Source organism: Gymnoscopelus braueri (assembly GCF_963280865.1).
Source record: "Gymnoscopelus braueri genome assembly, chromosome: 3".
Taxonomy (NCBI): domain Eukaryota; kingdom Metazoa; phylum Chordata; class Actinopteri; order Myctophiformes; family Myctophidae; genus Gymnoscopelus; species Gymnoscopelus braueri.
Window position 1 is genome coordinate 11,470,748 of NC_137612.1, and position 19,783 is coordinate 11,490,530.

A 19,783-nucleotide genomic window follows, 5' to 3' on the forward strand; every position below is an offset into this window, starting at 1 on the left:
CACACACACACACACACACAGAAAAGTGAGAAAGAGACCTGAAGTGTGCCAGTATCCAATCAAAAGCAGCAATTAATAGGATCATATTCAACACCCAATGAGGCAAACATAATTTAACAGTCGATAAATTCCTGACTCTAAGTCGACAAAGAATTTATTTAATCAAGGACAGTCCAATATAGACAAAGGGAGACATGGAACAACATTTCATCTGGAGTCCAGCCCAGGACATTACCATTATCAGTGCATTGTAAAAAGCTATGCCACTAGACTGCTTCAATATTTGCATGTTGATTTAAGGGAACCGAGAGTGAATTACCGTATGTGCATGTGCCATCCACATGCAGTGAGTTTATTTAGTGAGTGTGTCTGTAAATAGCAAAATGACTTGGCTTGTGTGATTGCAGAGAGAGAGAGAGAGAGCGAAAGAGAGAGAGAGAGAGAGAGAGCGAGAGAGAGAGAGAGAGAGAGAGAGAGAGAGAGAGAGAGAGAGAGAGAGAGAGAGACAGACACTGTTTACACCAAATGACCTCTGTACATAGAAATACTGTTCATATAAACATTGCAGCTAACTTTATACATAATTCAATTACATTTGAAATTATATTGCTGCTACTTGTCGCAAAGGTCTCATACAAAGTGAATGCAAATCATTGAAATACTGTGCTATCAACTTTCAAAAGTTTATACCAAGCTAACCTTTCCTATATGGATGTATAACTATTTCTGACAGAAAACGCACAATTTTTATAGTTTAAGATAGTCTGAACATACATTGTTTTGATTGTTTTGTTCCGCTTTAGCAATGTATTGTAAACATATGTTTTATCATGCCAATAAAGCCCCACACATTGAATTGACAGACAGACAGACAGACAGAGACCCACGCACGCAGCACACACGCACGCGCACACACACAGAAGTTGAAGAAAGTATTTAATTTGCCTCGGTTTTCATCCGGTTACATGTTTTTAAGACATTGCGCAAGAGTTGCGCCCGTAGAGATAACAGTACTGATTACCCTACTGGTCAAATGTTGAATTGCATCTTCTAATGCAAAATATTATGGAACCGGATGAAAACCGAGGCAAATTAAATACTTTCTTCAACTCGTTGGAAGCTGTTATGTTCCGCTAGAACTTAAAACATCTGAGAGAGTGGCGCAAATGCTTTGCTTTTGGGATACGATGTGCAGAAAGGGGTAAGAAACATGTAAAGTGGAAAATGTGCGACAATGTCGACCGCAAACGGCAGGAACCGACGAGGGACCTCATCTCGGAGCTACTTAGCGGAGGGAGAGGTTCCGTAGGGGCTAGTAGCCTACTTGATACTTCTTCATTACACCAACAGCTTCAGCCTTTCATAAATCCACCGGTTTCAAATGAAAGGCTCGTCGATTCATTGTCACTGTGTCGAGTCACTGTGTGATGATAAGACAAAACCATGTGTACCAAATAAATAAACGTACAAAACACGCTGTACCTCTCGATCGGCCTACATGTCCCAGAATGCATTGGGCCACACTAGACCCAGCCCTCTCTCCCCTCCCAACTATTCTCTTGTCGACTTAACTTTTTTGCACTGATTTGATAGCTTGACTGTTTAGGGCTTGAAAGTTGAAACTGCTACACACTTCGTCTTGTGTCATCGCGGTAATCGTCATCCTGTTAACCACCATCATAGTCTTAAACAAAACAAACACAACATCCGATGATGATTCATTGACGTTGGAGGATGTCTCCTAGCTTCCTTGGACCAGCAGAGACAGTTTGGGAAGAAGATCTCTTTACCGCGGAGGAGACTAGCGTTTCAGACCAGTTGTGACTAGGCCGCTGCTTTCTATTGGAACTATGGCCCCTGCAGGGCTGCAGACAGGGAGTGGATGGAGGGCATGTCGGTGAGCCTGAGGCCGAGGAACACCCCGCTGAGCCTGCTGGATATAGGAACAATAATTAGCTTATTAGCAATAAACACAACGCTGCCACCTGACTTTGCTGACAACATGACGTCTTTTCCAAACCGCTCCTCGGTTTAATGTATGTAAACAACAACAGAGACACGACCCCGGTCTTACATTAAGTTGTAGCAAAGTTGACGTTAAATCTTAATTGTTTAATGTTTAACACTATATAGTCTGTATTTATTGGCCCCTAAGGCTAGCAGTGAAGCTAGCCGTGTGCTAGCTTCACATTGACATTGTATTAATAATCACACGCCAAATGTCTTGCATACGTTATTCACTCATATTTTAGGGAGATTCGGGGGGATTTGGTCGTCAAACTCTTTTAACACTAATGACATCGCTGCTTGGACTACTACGTGGTTTTGTGTCTTCCACTTGATTATATGTGATCAATGGCCATTTGACTCACTGAGCATGATAGACTGAAGAAGCATTGACTTGTGTGTTCTTCTAGACGCTTCATTTGGGGGCTATATCATAATAACACGTCTTGGCACCTGTTGCCTTGGAGGAACGTTACCTTGTGCAAAATCGAACAAACCAAACTGTAGTTGCCATGGAGGGAAATCCACAGAAAACCACTGCCTTGGCCCGAGAATTATCACGGACCTTCAGCAGCTACAACAAGCACTCCATCCAGCTGAAGAAGAACCTGAAAGAGACTAATGCATTCTTTCGGGAGATCCGACAGAATTACAGCAACGCCTGTGCATCAGCCATCAGCTCGGAGGGAGCTTCTTTTGAGGCAGGTGAGTTGAGTTCCCCTGCACCTGCTACAGAGCAGCCAGCATCTGAGTCACACACACACACACACACACACCTTATTCACATATAAAGTGTAAGCATTTTTGTTTTTTAAAACTGCTGTCAAGTTATTTCTCTGTCAATGCGTCCAATTGAAACATACATGAATTATCCAGGGTTAGGGAAAGTGAAAGGGATTAAGGCTCCTTCTCAAAAGCATGTTCAGGACTTCAGGCTAAGTGCAACAAATATGTTGATTTAGGCACATGAGCATTGAGTTCACCTTATTTAGCTAGATAGAAACCCGGGGCACTCTTGCATTTATGTGTGAGTGTACTGTGTAGTGCGCTGGTTTGTTAAGGTAAATCACATTTCATGGGAGCAATTTACCTTCCTCTCACACCATGCTGTTCAGGAGCTTATCTGTGTCCAAACAGATCCAACACATTGGACTCTGGCTCTGCTCACTGTTTTTTTTAATGCTGATTCACATCTACAGTGTTAGGTGTTGCTGTTGAGGTTTGTGGCATGTTAGTAGCCAGGAATTATTGGTTTTTGATTTCTCTTTTCATGTTGAGGGAAGTGAGACGGACCACAATTAAGTCTTCAGTTTCATTACAGATCTAACTAGAAAAGTGTGCTCGTCTGAGCGCAGGTATCCACCAGACCAGGGTGCCTACCCAGGGCCCTCACATTTTGGAATTCAATCATTCCAGCCAGTCGTAATGGAATATGAAAAATCTGACTGATACGTGACCTTGATCGCATGACTACAGAGATAATGTGTACCAATTTGTGAGTTTTGTGTGACAAAATTGGTTGTAGTAGTAGCAAAAAGTTTGCTTTGAAGAAAAAGAGAAATGGCGAAAAATCTAGTGTGGCACAAATGGCTGGGGGCTCGGGGCTTTGCGTCATCATTAGAGGAATCCAGGGAAATTTTGTTTTGATTGTATGACCTACGGTTCAAGAGTTATAGGCCTGAACCATGAGACCACCATGAGGCCAATTTGAAAAATGTGGGGTCTGGGTAGAGGTTCTTCTTTGGCCTACTATGGGGAGTGTGCGTGCAAAGGCTCATTGCAATCGGATACTGCATTAATGATTTGTGGCATTTAGTGCAAAACGGGCCCCTCCCGCAAACTTTGAAAGAGTTTGTAGAAGTAGTAGCAAAAAGTGTTTGGAAGAAAAGGCAAAATGGGTCAGAAATGGGCGTTGCCCATGTGCAGAGTTGTGTCATGATCCAAGGAATCCAGGGAAAACCTATGGAGTTATTTGCCAAAAGGTGAAGCGGCCTGTTATAGCGCCACCGATTAGAAATTGGTCCAAGGTTGCTGGAGAATAGCTGTTCATAGACGGACGGGTGGACAAGATGGACAGGAACGAAAACATAGTCTACTCTCCGGCCTGGCAGAGACAAAAACAGTGTTGAAAAAACCCTGTCTAACTTGGAGGTATCTATAGGTGGTATCTATAGCTCACACTGTTAAAACGCTACAGGTTGGGCTGAAAATGTAGGCTTTAAATCATCATGTTAGGTAAAGGCAAGTGGTGAATACCAGCAGGATAATTCCAGATCAGCCTCTGCTAAAGTTACTGGACAGAATGTGGGGTGGTGTTGAGGGGGGTTAGGTTTTACATATAGAGCAGGATATTGCCAAGCTCTGTTCTTTGTTGTACAGCTGCTTTTGACTGTGACTCAGCATCATTGTGAATTATGTCCAAGTAAGACCATTACCCTCAAATAACCAGGTTGAATTGAATCTTCTGTGTTCACCAAGCCTTGGATAAGGAAATAATGGCCCATGGAAAAAAGGGACCAGCTTTGAAGACTGCATTACAATCTCCCGCCATCCCCCCAGCATTACACTGTAACTGAATCTATATTATATCCTGAATGCAACACTCAACTAGGAGGGATAGTAACGCAAGTCTTTAAACTATTTCTGGTTACACTTCTGATTAATAATCTTTCAGAAGTTGATCAGTAAAGCGAAATGTATACTCTGTGGTAGGATGGTGTTGCTTGCGGAAAATAGCCGATTAAATCAGTTTGGTTATTACCACAAACTATAAACTGAGCTTCATACCTTCCCTGTTTGAGTTAAGTAGAAACTTTTGTTGTAACCCAAGGTTAAGCATTTGTATTCCCCTCCAATAACTGGTATTTTTTCCTGTGTCTTTAGGGCAGCTGAGCTGCATCTCTTTCCCCAGTCATGAGGAAGAGTTCCTGCGCAACACAGTGGGAGCTGCCCCTTACATCCTGGTGCTGGGCCAGGACTGCGCCGCCCGCTACCAGCTGCTCAATTGCCTCCTGGGCGAGAGACTGTTGCCACTGGGCCCCGAGGCCGGGGAGGCTTGCGAGGGGGTTCAAGGCTCCGTCTGCAAGAGACGGAAGTTGTGCTTCACCCACGGGAGACAGACGCGGCTCAGCCTGGCACTGCCAGGCCAGTATGAGCTGGTGCACAGCGTGCAGCTGGCGGCCAACCGTGGCCGCTGGGACACGGTTCCCCGGGAGGACCTAGAGATCCACGAGGAGTGTGAAGATCCTGCACATAGACTGGCTGAGCTGGAGATCACTCTGCACCACCCACTGCTGCAGGTGAGGCCGGTCACAATTATTACATCATCGCCCTAATAATCGAAATTATTTTTGCAGAATTGTCGTAATCGTTTCCATGTTGAGAAAGATTCAAACATCTATCAAAGTGTGAGCTTGTAGATCGACTATTTCCACACAAATCTTTTAGTATAAAATATTAAATATGCCGTATTTTGGCCATAATACATTATTTATTTTGATCGTTGGTAGCGTTCATTGTCAGCCATTTCTTTGTGTATTTAAGTTTTTTTTGTCATATCTGCTAGGTGCAACTTTTGTTTACAAGGCCACTAAAATCCACGCAATTATTTGTATGACAATTAATTGTCAAGTAAAATTTCATAATCGTGACAGCCCTAGCTGCAGGTATGCTTCAGCTTTTGGCCCAGGCAAAAGAACATCCATGTTAGAAAAATATAGTATTAATGGATGATAGCCAATTCTAATCATATTCTTACATTCAGACTATTTGGTTTATCAAAACCGCTTTTATGCACAGTAGCACAGGTTTAGTTCCTAACAGTATATCTGGGTTTATTTATAGCCACAGCGTTTTCAAAATAACTGTTATACATACTACTATACCTACTCTGTCACTGGTTATTTATTTCCTTATAGTGTCATGATTCTCTTTAAAAAAAATCTAAATACAAATCGGTGTGGCCGGTTGGCTTAGCTGGCACTCAGATTACTGCTGCCTTTCCTTTTACTTGATCTAGGCTACTGTTTAGGAATTCGGAGGTGTAGAGCAGTGGTTGTCAAAGTGGGGTTCTTGGGGGGGTTCCAGGGGGTCCCCAGCAAAAGTCATTAATATAGCATCACAATCATTTTAACCACTTTAACCTTTTATACTTTGGCTATTCAAAAATAGCAGATATACAAGCTCATATATGAGCTTGTAGCTCTGCTATTTTGGAAAAATCGTGAACATTTGTGCAAACCTTTGAATATATATTTTTTAAAGCAAACATTTGTAACTCAAATCTTTGCTTCTGTGGGTCCCTAGAACAAAATATTTGAGATGGGGGTCCGCAGCTAAATGCATATCATTTTGGGGGTCCTTGACATGAAAAAGTGTGAGAACCACTGGTGTAGAGTGTGCTTGAATTCTTCCGTTAACTTTTTTGAGCATCCTTTGAAGAACACAATCCACAGGTTAGTGCTCACCACATGCTCGCGTGTGGAGTAAGGAAGTAGTGCTTAACCTTAGTGGTATACAGCCATGCGGCTCTCCAGCCTGTGTGGGACCTGATGATCAGAGTAGCCTGTGGGGGTTAACTGATTCGTCGTGGTCAGTGGATCGTAGTCATTCCTTATCACGTGTGGTGTGTGGAAAACGTTGTTTAATCCTTTAGACAAAGGCCTCTCGGCAGGTCACCGTGGAAGCCTCGCCTCAGACAGCCCCAGAAACTAGGCCCAGCATTGCTTTCTAGGCTGCCACCCGCCCCCCCCCCCCCGCCCCCCCTTACGTAATGGCCCTGGTCTGGTGCGATTCACATGACCAGGCCACATAAGGGGAAAAAAATCCCCAACTCCATTGCTGTGATGGGGTTACCATGGTTATTATGGCTGAATCCCAGGTCACCGTTAATCATCATGGATCATTTTTCATTTTATGTTTTTCTTTCTGTTGTTTACTTTCCTCGGGTCACCATCCCAAATTGAGCACAGTATCAGCTGTTGTAAGTAAGAGCTGTGTGTTGAATGATCTAATAGAGAAACAACTTATTGATGCACTCCTTAACACATTATTAGATCTACAGCAATTTGCTCCATAATTTCTTCATGTAATGCTAATGTAAACAAATAATATAATATAATTTCACTTTCTGTCAGCCCCCCTGTATCTCTCCAGTCTGTTCTGGCTTTCTGTGGCAGAAAGTCAGTCCTTTATGTTTACATTTGGACATAAACAGATGAGTTATTGTTTGGAACAGCTGAGTCATTGTCTGGAAGACGTGCACTTCATGTGAGAGAGATGCAGTGCGGAATGAATCTCTTATTTATGCTGGACTTGATATCGTTTCACTGTGAGTTACATGGTGTTACATCCACTTGCATTTTGTTTTTTAGGAAATAACCGATTCCAAAATGGCTTTCAGTTGAATGTTTTGCAGTCTACATTACAGTGTTTTTTTTTGGTTTGGGTTAATGGTGTAATAATTGGGGGTTTAGTTTACTTGTTTACCTAGAGGTACTGTATGTGAAGGCACAGAAGAACTTCTCTGCTCCCTGTGATATTCACACAGCCCTGACAGAATCACAACACCCTGTTTCAGAGAGGCCAAGAGATGAGAGAGTCAACTTGCTAATTATCCCCCTCTTCCATCGCAGTGTTTCCTTGTGCATCTAACCGCCACCTAGACACACAGTAACACACGGGACATGAATGTTGCCAGCCTATTGTCACATTTCTCAAAATGCCTTTGAGCTGTATGGCCCAACGTGATTGATCACTGACAGCCTGCCACAAGTTCATACGGCCTACAGCTTAGAGAACACCCCACTTATTAGCAAAGGGCTGAGACATTTGCATACTCTCTCGAAGTGTGCTATTAAAAGAAATTGGTGAATGTATCTGTTTGACTGCTTGTTATTTTAATGTTCATAAACTGGGTCAGACAGTGAACATGTGGCTGGTCTACTCTGTAAGGCTAGCCCTTTAAGATGAATGTAAGGACTGACAGAGTGGAGAAAAACAGATTCAGGAAACCCAATGACGATTCGATTTTATCGTCACTGCTGCTGTTGGCAATACACTGCATGAAGGCAATTGAAAGATTCTGCTTATTTTGATTAGTTGTGGGCAAATGTTTGCAGGCTATCTTTGTTCCAGAGAGACTGCTCAGTTGGTCTCAGCTCTTGTTTCTTGGAGACAGGACTGACTGTCTCCTTTGTGTGGCTGTGTTAGTCATTTCTGCCTCTCTTTTTCTCTTTCACCCTATTTCTCCCTTCACCCCCACCCCCCCCACCCCACCCCATTCACTCCACCCCATTCACTGACTCCATCTCACGCTCTCTCCGATTCTATTTTTGTTTATGTTGTAATTTATCAAAAGCTGTGCACATCTTTGCACTTGCAACTTATTTTTTTTGCCCTGTCATAGCCTTTCCCATGACCGCCATAGATAGGTTTATGTTCAGAAATGGAAGTAGCATGTGACATGTATAGCTGATGTCCCCCCCCCCAGTAGTGGAATCCATTTTAACGTTTAGCAAACAAGGTTGGATTGAATGAACAGAGCAATTATCTGTAGCACAATAACATCAAATAGAAATGATGAGTTTCCTCGTAAAGTCCTAGTTGTACAATCAGGAGGTCAGAAGAATTGGAGACATGCAGATGCACGTGTTGAGCAGTAGGCCTGTCACAATTATTACATAATCGTCTAATCGCAATTATTTGAGATAATCACAATTATTTTGCATAATCTACATAATCGTATACAGGTTGAAAAATGTTCATACTTTTCAATTATTTTCCCAAAATAGTGGAAATAGCGGATCTACAAGTTCACAACGCGTCGTGTTGTGAGATTGTAGCTCGGCTATTTATATATTTAAGTTATTTGTCATATCTGCTTTTTTTTTAATCTTTGCTTACGAAGCATAAAAGGATAACATACATTTTACTTTTATTTATATGGTTCAATGTGAGAAACACAATTTCATTGTTAATCGCCATTATTTGTATGACAATTAACCGTCGAGTAAAATTTCAAGCCCTATTGGAACAGTTGATCTGATGGGAGAAACAACACTGTTCATTTTCAGGAAGCAAAGATCATGGTGGCGCCGTGTTCGAGCATCCAGCCCATAGAGGATGCCCTGGACGATTGCACTCGCAGCGTGACCCCCATCCTACTCTACGCCCTCAACCAGGACTCCCTCAGCGCGGAGCAGGTCGCTGACCTTCGAAAGGTCAAAGAGATGCTCCCCTTCCCGATCTGCTTCATTCGCATCCCTGCGGCTGCGACGCTGCCAGAGGCGTCCCCCGAACCCGGCCGCCGCGCCGAGAAGGAAAGAGAAAGAGACAGGGAGAGAGAGAAGAGCCCTCTCTATAAGCACCTGCTCTCCTTAGGCTTCCTCAGCAACCACGCGGGGAACTGCTCCTGCGGCGCCCCCACGCAGACGCCCAACCCGGGCACCAAGCCGCAGAGCGTGCTGGGGGAGGCTTTTGAAAGACTGCATCGGCTCCTGGTGCCCTTCGCCCGCCAGGTGCTTCACAACCAGCAGGTGGAGGCCGCTAACATTCTCAATGGGGTGCATTCTCGTTGTCTGGATCTGTTCATCAACCAGGTTAGTGTCTGTATGGGAGAGAGTACCATCTCCATCTGTGTGTGTGTGTATATACACACATGTTCATGAATTAGGCCTACACCTGTACTGCGTCATTACAAAGAAGTGTTTTTATCCATTGGGTCTAGGGATGCTAATTTTGATAATGAATAAATAAATACAAATAAAATGTCATTAACTGTTACCTGATAGATTCATGTACTATTTAGAACAGAAGAATGTCTGTGACTCACCTAGGATCCCAAATTAACAACCACCAGGACCGCATTTGTGGTAGTGAAACTGCTATAGGAACCAATTATAACTATATGTGGGCAAATGTTGTGTTCAGTGGTCAGTAAATTATGGAGACCATCCTCCACTCTGGAAAGAAATAATTATTTCTTACACGTGCTGGAGAGGTTTGTTGTCACAAGCTACTAGATCTGTCGTGCTGCATGTGTCACCATGACAGATCTAGCCTCAGTCCTCAAACCATGTGATTTTTGATTGATGCAAAGCTAAAATATTGATGATTCAAATCACAATTTTATTGCAAAACAGTTTTATTCTGTAAAAGTCCTGAAGTGTGCAAGGTTCCTTGTTACAGGTGCAGTATAAGGCAGCAATCATAAAGCATTTTGCAGCTTCATAACATGGTGTGGTGTCTGCCTCCAAGCATCACTTTTAAGGGAAAAAATACCTTTCCAACTAAAACACAAACAGTTTAAATGCTGGTATTAATCGGTCAAAAAAAAAATTGCCGGTTAAACGGTTAATTATTGACTGGACCTAGAGTTCAGCCTGCAGCCGCGGTTGCAATGTTTCTGATGCAGTGTTTCTGACTAGCTACTATATGCTCTTTCTGCAGGCGTTCGACATGCAGAGGGACCTGCAGATAACGCCGCGCAGGCTAGAATACACGCGTGAGAAGGAAGGCGAACTGTTCACCTCCCTCATGGCCATCGCCAACCGCAAGCAGGAGGAGATGAAGGAGATGATTGTGGAGACGCTCTGCGGCATGAAAGAACAGCTGCTTGAGGACGCTGCTAATCTGGAGTTCACAGGTCAGCGCAGTCACCTCTGTTAAACAATGTCCTACAGCCATGCAGAAGGCTCCCACATCCTTCAAGGAGGTGTTTTTGTAGCAGACTTATCTGAAGAGCAGCTCAGGCACCATTCATTTAGTTTCTTTCGAATCATTTTCAAGATGGTATATATCTATGGCCGTCAGTGACCATCTGCTTCAAATAACGTATTGCCTTTGTCAACCATTCAATGTCCATATAGTAGTAATAGTAATAAATGAAATGTCTCACTTGAATAGTAGGGAGACAACCTTCAACCACTGCTTCACCCTGTGCTACTAAGTCTTGCTACGGAGTGTGAGGGTGTTTTTGTTTGCGTCGCTTTGTCTCTCAGATAGATAAGTTGGAGGATCAGGATTCATCTTCCAACATGTAAATTGATGGCAGAGGCTAAGTAAAAAAGAAAAAAATATATACTTTTTAAAAGTTTGTAGTTTTTTGTTGTTACTTTATTTATACAGGGCAGTACAGAGAGCCAGGAAAGGGGATTGTCATGTTCTTCGCCGCCAATTGACATAATGCTCTTTCAGTTATTTTTAGTAGTTCGACGCCCCTTCAGCAGTATTGTTAGGGTGTTTCTTTTTTCCCCATTACGTACCATTTCCCTGGTGAAGTTCTATTGAGGTACAAAATCTCTTTTACGAGCGAGCCCTGTTTAGGGTAGCAGCAATACAAAAAAAACAACATTATACTGCTGGCAAAAGTTTCAGCATAAAACTATACTGTTTCCTACAGCATATATTACAGAAAAGTATGCATGACAAACAGTTTACCTTCTGAGGTTATCAGTGGCAAAACAAGCCACTGACTGCTTGTTTCATTAACATCTTCAGCATTACTATTCTTTGACAACAGGTGCCATTAAGATGCTGTTCCAAATGTACACAAGATGTGTATTTTTATACTTAAGTCAATTTCATTATATTTTTAGCAACAGTGGGGCCAGTCCTATAACAGTAGCCTGGCATAGGCCAGACTGATAACGTGGATTCACTCTCACGTTCCTCCCCGGTATCAGTCTGGACTTCGGCCTTCAGAAAATGATCGGGCCAATCAGTGACTGCGTTTCAACTGCTGTCCGTACAGTGAAAAGCATCAAAATCATTTTCTGATTTCTCATACTCGCTCCCTATGGGCCGAAGTCCAGACTGATACCGGGGAGGAACGTGAGAGTGAAACCACGTTATCAGTCTGGCCAAAGGCTACTATAACAGCCCTATAAATGCAAAGGTCTGTGACAGACTGAGTGAGTCACTGACTGATGAAGTTACACCATTGGTCGTCCGGCCGAATGTTGGAGTATCCTCATTGGCCGTTGCATTTTCAAAATGATTCCGCGGGAACAGTGGTTCCACAGTCTTTACGCCCGCAGGGATTAGTCCCTGCAGGGTTAGTATGCTGGGATTTTACAGTACTAATTCATTACATACAGTATATACATCACATGCTGTAGACTGCACAGGATTTCACAATTTCCCCAACACTCTCTCCACAGACATCATTGTGACGACTAATGGAGACCCTGTCACATCGAAGGAGATCAAATCCTGCATCCACCAGATCCAGGAACTGATAGTGGTTGGGTTGAACCAGGCAGTGGCCAATAAACTGATCAGTTCCGTGGACTACTTGAGGGAGAGCTTTGTAGGAACCCTGGAACGTTGTCTCAGCAGCCTAGAGAAATCCCACATTGACACCTCTGTCCATAATGTCACTTCCAATCACCTCAAACAGGTCAGCTGGGATCCATCCAGATTTAGCTTTAAATTTGTTTAAAGCAAACAAGTTAACTGGCGCAAGATACTGAAATTCACAATATAATTTGGAATATCAAATCAATGTCAAAATAGACATAGTGTTGGGGTTAATTTTCCAGCCCCTAAACGGCAAAAGCCTGTGTGTTAAATGTAACACTGTGTGACGTGTGTTGGAATCATGGGGTACATTTTTCCCTCACCTACCCTGCCTTCTCTCCTCTGCCTTAGATATTAAATGCTGCCTATCACGTGGAAGTGACCTTTCACTCAGGATCCTCTGTTACACGTCTGGTGTGGGAGCAGATCAAACAGGTAGGTACTGTACCACACAAATCTATCAAAAGAATTGGGTGATTATATGGTGGGAATGTGTGATTACAATTTAGGCATTTAGCAGACGCTCTTAATCCCGAGCGATTTTCACTCGTAAAACACGAGGTAATACATCAAATGCATAGAAATTGTAATCTAGGATCATAGGTAAACCAAGAACCTATCATCAGTCTAAGAAACTGTATAATATTGATTAAAAAAACATACTACAAATGAACCTGGCATCTGTCTACATAACATGTTTTCTAAACTTCATTTTAGCCTTTGCATAAGCCTGCAAGTTCGTCAAGGCTAGGGCAAGTGATTAGTAATTTAGTAACTCGTTGTTTTGTTTTACTTTCTCTTCTGTAGATAATCCAACGGATAACATTTGTGAACCCACCTGCCATCAGCCCAGAGTGGAAGCGGAAGGTGGCCCAGGATGCCATAGAAAGCCTCAGTGCTGCCAAGCTGGCCAGGAGTATTTGCTCTCAGTTCAGAACGCGCCTCAACAGTTCCCACGATGCCTTTGCTGCTTCTCTGCGCCAAGTGAGCTTCCTCTTTCCTCTGTTGTTGACTGTTGCTCATTTGCTCTCATTCTTCAAACTCTCATGCAGATTGGCACAGCGTTATACACATTATAATGTTCTGTTGTAGCAATACAATTGATGATACATTTTGAAGACATCCCTGCTACATTAGATTTGATTTATGGTGATGGAAAAATTAGGCCCCACTGTCATCTTCAGAACACATCATCACCACCCAGAGTGGTGATTATGATTAGGGCTCGGCGATATGACAATATCACAATAATTTCAAACTTTTGCCTCGATTATGATTAATGAACGATTATTTAGAAAAAATAAGTACTGAATATAGCAGATCTGCTATTTCTGATATTCGCATGCCACGAGTGTACAATGATGTACTGTATAATACAGGGCTTAAGTGGTTAATCAGACTAATCGATTATACAAAATCTATTAGAACTTTTGAGCAACCAACATAAGCAAGATTAAGTAGTTTTTTGGTTCTAAATGTCGGTTTTGATATATTTTTGGTTAATTGCCCAGCCCTAATGATGATGATGTACTGTGCACCTTCATATTCTAAGAAGAATAATCTGTCTTTTTGGAACCATAATGAGTCGAAGTCAGAAGTCACTGGGAAGTGTCTTTTTCTCTTTCACTTTCGCTCTTTCTTAATATGCGTCTTTCTTCCTCCTTTCCTTACTTCCTGGCCTTACCTAAATGTGGTTGTGCAGGCTTTCTTAATGTATTGCTTTGTATTTCTCCCTTTAATTTTCTTTCTTTCCTCCTAATGTTGTGCCTATGTGGTATGCACTCTAACCACTTTACTAGCGGGGTGCCCCAGTTAAATCCATTTCAGAGGACAATAATGAGTCCTTAATAATTGCCATCATTTTATTGATATCTGTATATATCTGTAAGGATATCTCTACTGCTCTCTGTCCATATTCACAGTTTATGATAATTATGGATCTCTTTCCTCCGTCTTTACACTGAGTTATTTGGCAAATGTCAATTGAGGAAATTCTGTAAAATCTGCCATTCTACTTGCAGCACCTGCTCAACATAAGAATTAGGCCCGTAACGATACAGTAACTGCATCGATGCATCGTTTTGAATTTTCAACGATCTACTATATCGATATGCAAACAGCTAAATATCGTATCGTTTGACTTTGTATCGTATCGAATCGTTTTGCAATGCAAATAATCGTATCGAATCGTTCTGCAATGCAAATAATCAATTATATCAAACTAAGTACTTTTAAGAAGAAAAAAAGAGAAAGAGGGGTTTATATCCAGTATCCAGGTATTTATTTTTCACACAGAATTTTTGGGTAAATAAATAGTTACTATATCGATTTTAAGTCATTGAATCGAATCGTATCGTTCTAAATTAACCTGTCCTGTATCGTTCATGTATCGTATCGACTAAATCACTGAATCGAAACATATCGTATCGTTCTAAATTAACCTGCATCGTTCATGTATCGTATCGACAACCAAGTATCGTGATACGTATCGAATCGTTGTTAAAATGTATCGTTACACCCCTAATAAGAATGCATTCACCATAGGGATGATGATGTGTTCTGAAGAGAACAGTGGGGCTTATGAGTACATTTTGATTTCCATCACCATAAAGTGGACCTGTCAATCAAATCTAATGTGGCAGGAATGTCTTAAAAATGTATCATCAACTGTATGGCTACCACAGAACATTATAATGTGTATAACGCTGTACCAATCAGCATGAGAGTTTGAAGACTCACATTACTATAGGGGGGTTGGTTATCTTAGTCAATAACTGGAATATGCAAAGATGCATTATGAACTGATCATGCACAAGTTAACAATTTAATGAAATTGCTCTAATAATCAGAGTAAAGCAGCCTATAATGACAGGCATTCTAATGGCTTTTTCAGTCACTTCAAAGCCTCTCTTTGATTAGCTTCCAAATGACAGTAGGCCTTGAATAGGCTGGGCAGTCATGTGATTCTGGTGGAAGGTAGTGCTCTGATCAGCAGGCTCATAACGCCATGCACTGGAACACATTGATCAGCAGTTTGATGCTGATTGATTATTTCTGTCGCGGTGCTTGTTCACAGCCCTTCCATGTAGTTGCATCATTTCAGAAAGAACTAGAGGGTGGTAAAAAAAATTAAGAAGTAAGTAACTTATGTGTTTTGTGCGTGTGCGTGTGTGTGTTTGCAGTTGGAGGAAGGCCATACAGGGCGCCTGGAGCGTACTGAAGACCTGTGGTTGCGTGTTAGGAAAGACCACGCCCCTCGTTTGGCACGTTTATCTCTGGAGAGCCGGTCCCTCAGAGATGTTCTGCTGCATGGTGAGTCACTGTGACAAACACGCAGTCAAACCCTCAGTGTTCATTTAACCCTGAGAGGGCACAAATGAACGGACCATTTGGTTGCATTTATACACACTCAGAGTTATACAATTATAACACTGAGGATCAACTAGTCTTTTTCATGCATGTCAATTAATCGAACAATACTGTAGTACTGTTGATCTTTGAATTGTTATTTTCATTATTTGAATCCGTGCTACAGAGAAAATAAATTCCCACAGTTACAAAATTATAGCTGTCGAAACTAACCTAGTAGATGTACAATTAAAATGTATAGCACGGTGCAATAAACGCAGTCCTCCTGGTTTGTTAAGTAAATGCTTTCAGACTCGACAGCGTTGCTTTGTGTTCCAACAGGCAAGCCGAAGCTTGGGCGCGAGTTGGGCCGGGGCCAGTACGGAGTGGTGTACCTGTGTGACAGCTGGGGAGGTCGCTACCCATGTGCTTTGAAATCTGTGGTACCGCCTGACGATAAACACTGGAATGATCTGGCTCTTGAATTTCATTACACAAGGTGAGTCAGTAGAGGGTGAAATTGCAGAATTGGAGGCAGCACACGTAGAGATAAACTTGATAAATGGCGCTTTCCCATTGCATGGAACCGATTCAACTTGACTCGACTTGCTTTGTTTTCCACTGCAGATGGTACCCCCTCAATGTAGCTGGTTGTCACAGCGACGCCCCACCCCTCTGGGTTCTGTAGAAGAGCGCTAAACAATGCTAACGTTAAAGCTAACTGTAAAGTTCATTCTATGCCATAGAAAATACCAAAAAGCAGATGATTTGATATGACGTTAGCCACAGCCTAAAGAATACAAGCTCCAGTGCGTCACACCAAACCAACAGGTTTGGTGTGTCCAACCACCACACCCTGCTTATTTAATACGTGCTGATATGTTGACATACATACATATAGTACAGTACATAATACATTGTTTTGACCTCTTCGAGGCCATTTTATGGGTCTGTCAGCATTGTGTTGGGGAAGTGGCATAGTCATGTTATGTCACAGTCTCAAAATTCCTTTTTAGTTTTATTTTCTATAAGCTCAGTTAATGCACTGTGAGCTTATAAATTGGCTAAGTATATATGGCTTAAAGGACTAGTTTACCCCCAAAAATATTTTCTATCAGTTACACACCCCAGTTTTTGTCGCATTCCTAAGCCAATAATTTGATGACCGGCGGCATCCCCGATAGGAGTCTCAACTGACCAGCCACCCCGTCATCAAATTATTGGCTCAGGAATGTGACAAGAACACAAAAATCTCCATGAATTCAAGGCTTCATTGGGGTGTGTAATTGATAGAAAATAAGTAACTTTTTGGGTGAACTACTCCTTTTAAGTGGTTAATGCTGGTCCGTGTTATTGGTCAAACTCACACAGTGGCCATTTTGCATTTACATCATACTCGGGTGGGTTCCCAGTTCCCACCTCGCTGAGTACAACGTGAGAGCAAAAAGTACTTGGAGAGAGAATCATGGATCAGATTTGAAGAAGGTCTGTGATAGGTTTGCCCCCCTGTGGACATCTCAAGAAGGGTTTCACAGATGTTTGTCAAATGGGCAGCTTTGAGTTCACCATCAATGAATTAATGTATGTATATATATATATATATATATATATATATATATATATGTATATGTGTATATGTGTATATGTATGTATTTATTTCTACACAGAATTTTTGTTCTTAACAAATTGTAACATAGCAAGAAGGATTGAATGTTGCATTCTCTGAATGTGTTTTTATTTCTTCAGATCCCTGCCAAAGCACGAGCGCCTGGTGGACTGCCATGGCTCTGTCATTGATCACACCTATGGCGGTGGTTCCAGCATTGCTGTGCTTCTTATTATGGAGCGACTACACAGGGACCTCTATACAGGCTTAAAGGTGACTTGATACTGCAGTGTATGGAAAAGAACAGAGGGGCTGCACTGTTATGATATATAGTTAGTGCAATGTTAACAACTGTTCCTGCTCTCCACCTTATTTGCCAAGGGTCATGTGCTTGTGTGTTCTAGGCTGGTTTATCACTAAGGGAGAGACTTCTGATTGCTCTGGATGTGGTTGAAGGGATTCGCTTTTTGCACAGCCAGGGTCTCTTGCATAGAGACATAAAGCTGAAGAATGTTTTGGTGAGTATGGAGTCTTTGACAGTGGGGTTGAAAGGGGGATTGTGGAAATGCAGTGGCATATATCAGTAACATGGGGATCGATGAGCATAAATTGATGTGACATTTTGAGATCAGAGTGTTAATGTATTGTTGTTGGTATTAATGTACAGCAAATATACTGTAATACCTCTGCACCTTCATTTCACACATTCCACTGTGTCCTCTGACAACTTTTAAAGAGACAATATTTTGACTTTCCCCCAAGTTGGATTGAAGACTTGTTTTGATGTGTGTGCTGTTAACTGTAACAAATTGCACATAAAAGTAGCTCTATTTCTGTGGCCAAATTCTTCATTCTGTCTTGGTGTCTGCTGTCCCTTGTCTGTCCCACAGCTGGACAAACAGAATCGGGCGAAGATCACAGATTTAGGCTTCTGCAAACCGGAAGCCATGATGTCCGGCAGTGTCGTTGGAACTCCCATCCACATGGCCCCTGAGCTGTTCACAGGTCAGATTACCAAGCAGGCATACTCTTGTTTGCTATGACATCAACCAAATAATCCATAAATGTGCATCACTTTTTCACATTCACATCCTTCCCAGCGTATACTAGTCTGTAAATAATGGATACATCAACACCCATACATTGTCGTCATTTTAAATTGAATGATAAATTACAGCTGATGTGTCACAGTTTTACTGTCAAATCTATTGCTATATTGTTTTTTTATAATCCTTGAATATTACTTCTCTCCCTACAGGAAAGTATGATAACTCTGTAGATGTCTATGCCTTTGGGATCCTTTTCTGGTACCTCTGTACTGGTTCAGTAAAACTCCCAGAATCCTTCGAGAAATGCTCTACGAAGGACCAGCTCTGGAACAATGTTAAAAAAGGTGAAATACAGTAGAACTGCTTTCTCAAAGAAATACGCCCCAATTCACAACAACCCAACAACATGATCCCTGTATGACATTTGAGTCCTTGAAGCTTTGACTTTAACCTTTTGCTCTTACTCATGGCTTCCTTGAGTATGGCAATCAAACTAGAAAGAAGGCGAGCACAACACAGTCACAAGTAATAAACTATTTACCGGGAGCTCTACTCTAAAAATAGTTACATATAGGAAAAGAATGGCAGCACTCACAGAAGTGTCCTTCAGGTACTTTTACAAGGGCAAACCACAATTTACTTGTGCCTATCTGAATAAAAGCACCTGAAAGACACAGAGTGCTGGCATTCTTTTGCTGTCTTGAGTATGACCCCATGCGCCAAGTTGGACATGTAAGAACAAAATGGCTATCGTTTGAATTATGTTCATATCTGGTCTGTGTCTTAACTCGGTTGTCTTTTCTCTCCAGGTGCCAGGCCAGAGCGCTTGGCCAGTTTTGATGCGGAATGCTGGCAGCTGATGGAGGCTTGCTGGAACGGAGACCCTTCCCAGAGGCCTCTGCTTGGCATTGTAGAGCCCAGTCTGCAAAGCATCATGGCACGGCTCTGTAACTGCATCTCAGATCAGAAAAGCAATAGCCTCGAGGACTCAAACTGAAACACTCCAGATAAAATAAGATATAAACACTCCAAACAAAAAATACATTCACTAAAAGATTACGATCAGAGAAGAGTATTTTTGTTGTATTTATGACAAAGACTCTCGGCACAGTATTTCTGAAGGACCTGAAACCGACAACCGAATAAAGTTATGTCCGAGATGTCTTCCTTCCTTCCCAAGATTTACATTATTTATGAGTTGATACAAGACAGACGTGTTCCCCAAAAATTGTTTTATTTGTTTGTGTTCTGTGTATTTGTATACAAATGTAAAGCCTACACTATGCTTTTCTATTAGCTGCCATGCTAATTGCTGCTTGATCATACGATTGTTACTAGATGAGAAATGTTTTAAAAGTAGTCCATTCCCAGTATTATAAAGTTATATAAAAATATTAATTTTAGATTGTATTTAAACTGAACGTATCATTGCATCTATACAACTTTTTTAAATAAAATGATCTGTTGAAACAAA

General features: G+C 41.9%; 1 protein-coding gene across 1 annotated transcript; it reads left to right on the forward strand.

The window, feature by feature from the left end:
* The first annotated feature begins 1,566 nt into the window (after nucleotides 1-1,566).
* Nucleotides 1,567-19,783, forward strand: dstyk (dual serine/threonine and tyrosine protein kinase). The gene is made up of 14 exons (XM_080423292.1): nucleotides 1,567-2,712; nucleotides 4,891-5,306; nucleotides 9,081-9,605; nucleotides 10,456-10,651; nucleotides 12,168-12,406; nucleotides 12,658-12,741; nucleotides 13,114-13,290; nucleotides 15,489-15,618; nucleotides 15,997-16,153; nucleotides 17,401-17,533; nucleotides 17,665-17,778; nucleotides 18,151-18,265; nucleotides 18,519-18,653; nucleotides 19,119-19,783. Exons 1-14 carry the CDS (start codon nucleotides 2,520-2,522, stop codon nucleotides 19,304-19,306), a joined length of 2,802 nt encoding a protein of 933 aa, XP_080279418.1. The 5' UTR covers nucleotides 1,567-2,519; the 3' UTR covers nucleotides 19,307-19,783.

Excerpts from the sequence above, each read along its gene's own strand:
- dstyk (XM_080423292.1), top strand. The coding sequence starts at position 2,520 with ATGGAGGGAAATCCACAGAAAACCACTGCCTTGGCCCGAGAATTATCA. Across the intron at positions 2,713-4,890 it reads GGGAGCTTCTTTTGAGGCAG|GGCAGCTGAGCTGCATCTCT; the intron begins GTGAGTTGAGTT and ends CTGTGTCTTTAG. Across the intron at positions 13,291-15,488 it reads TTGCTGCTTCTCTGCGCCAA|TTGGAGGAAGGCCATACAGG; the intron begins GTGAGCTTCCTC and ends GTGTGTTTGCAG.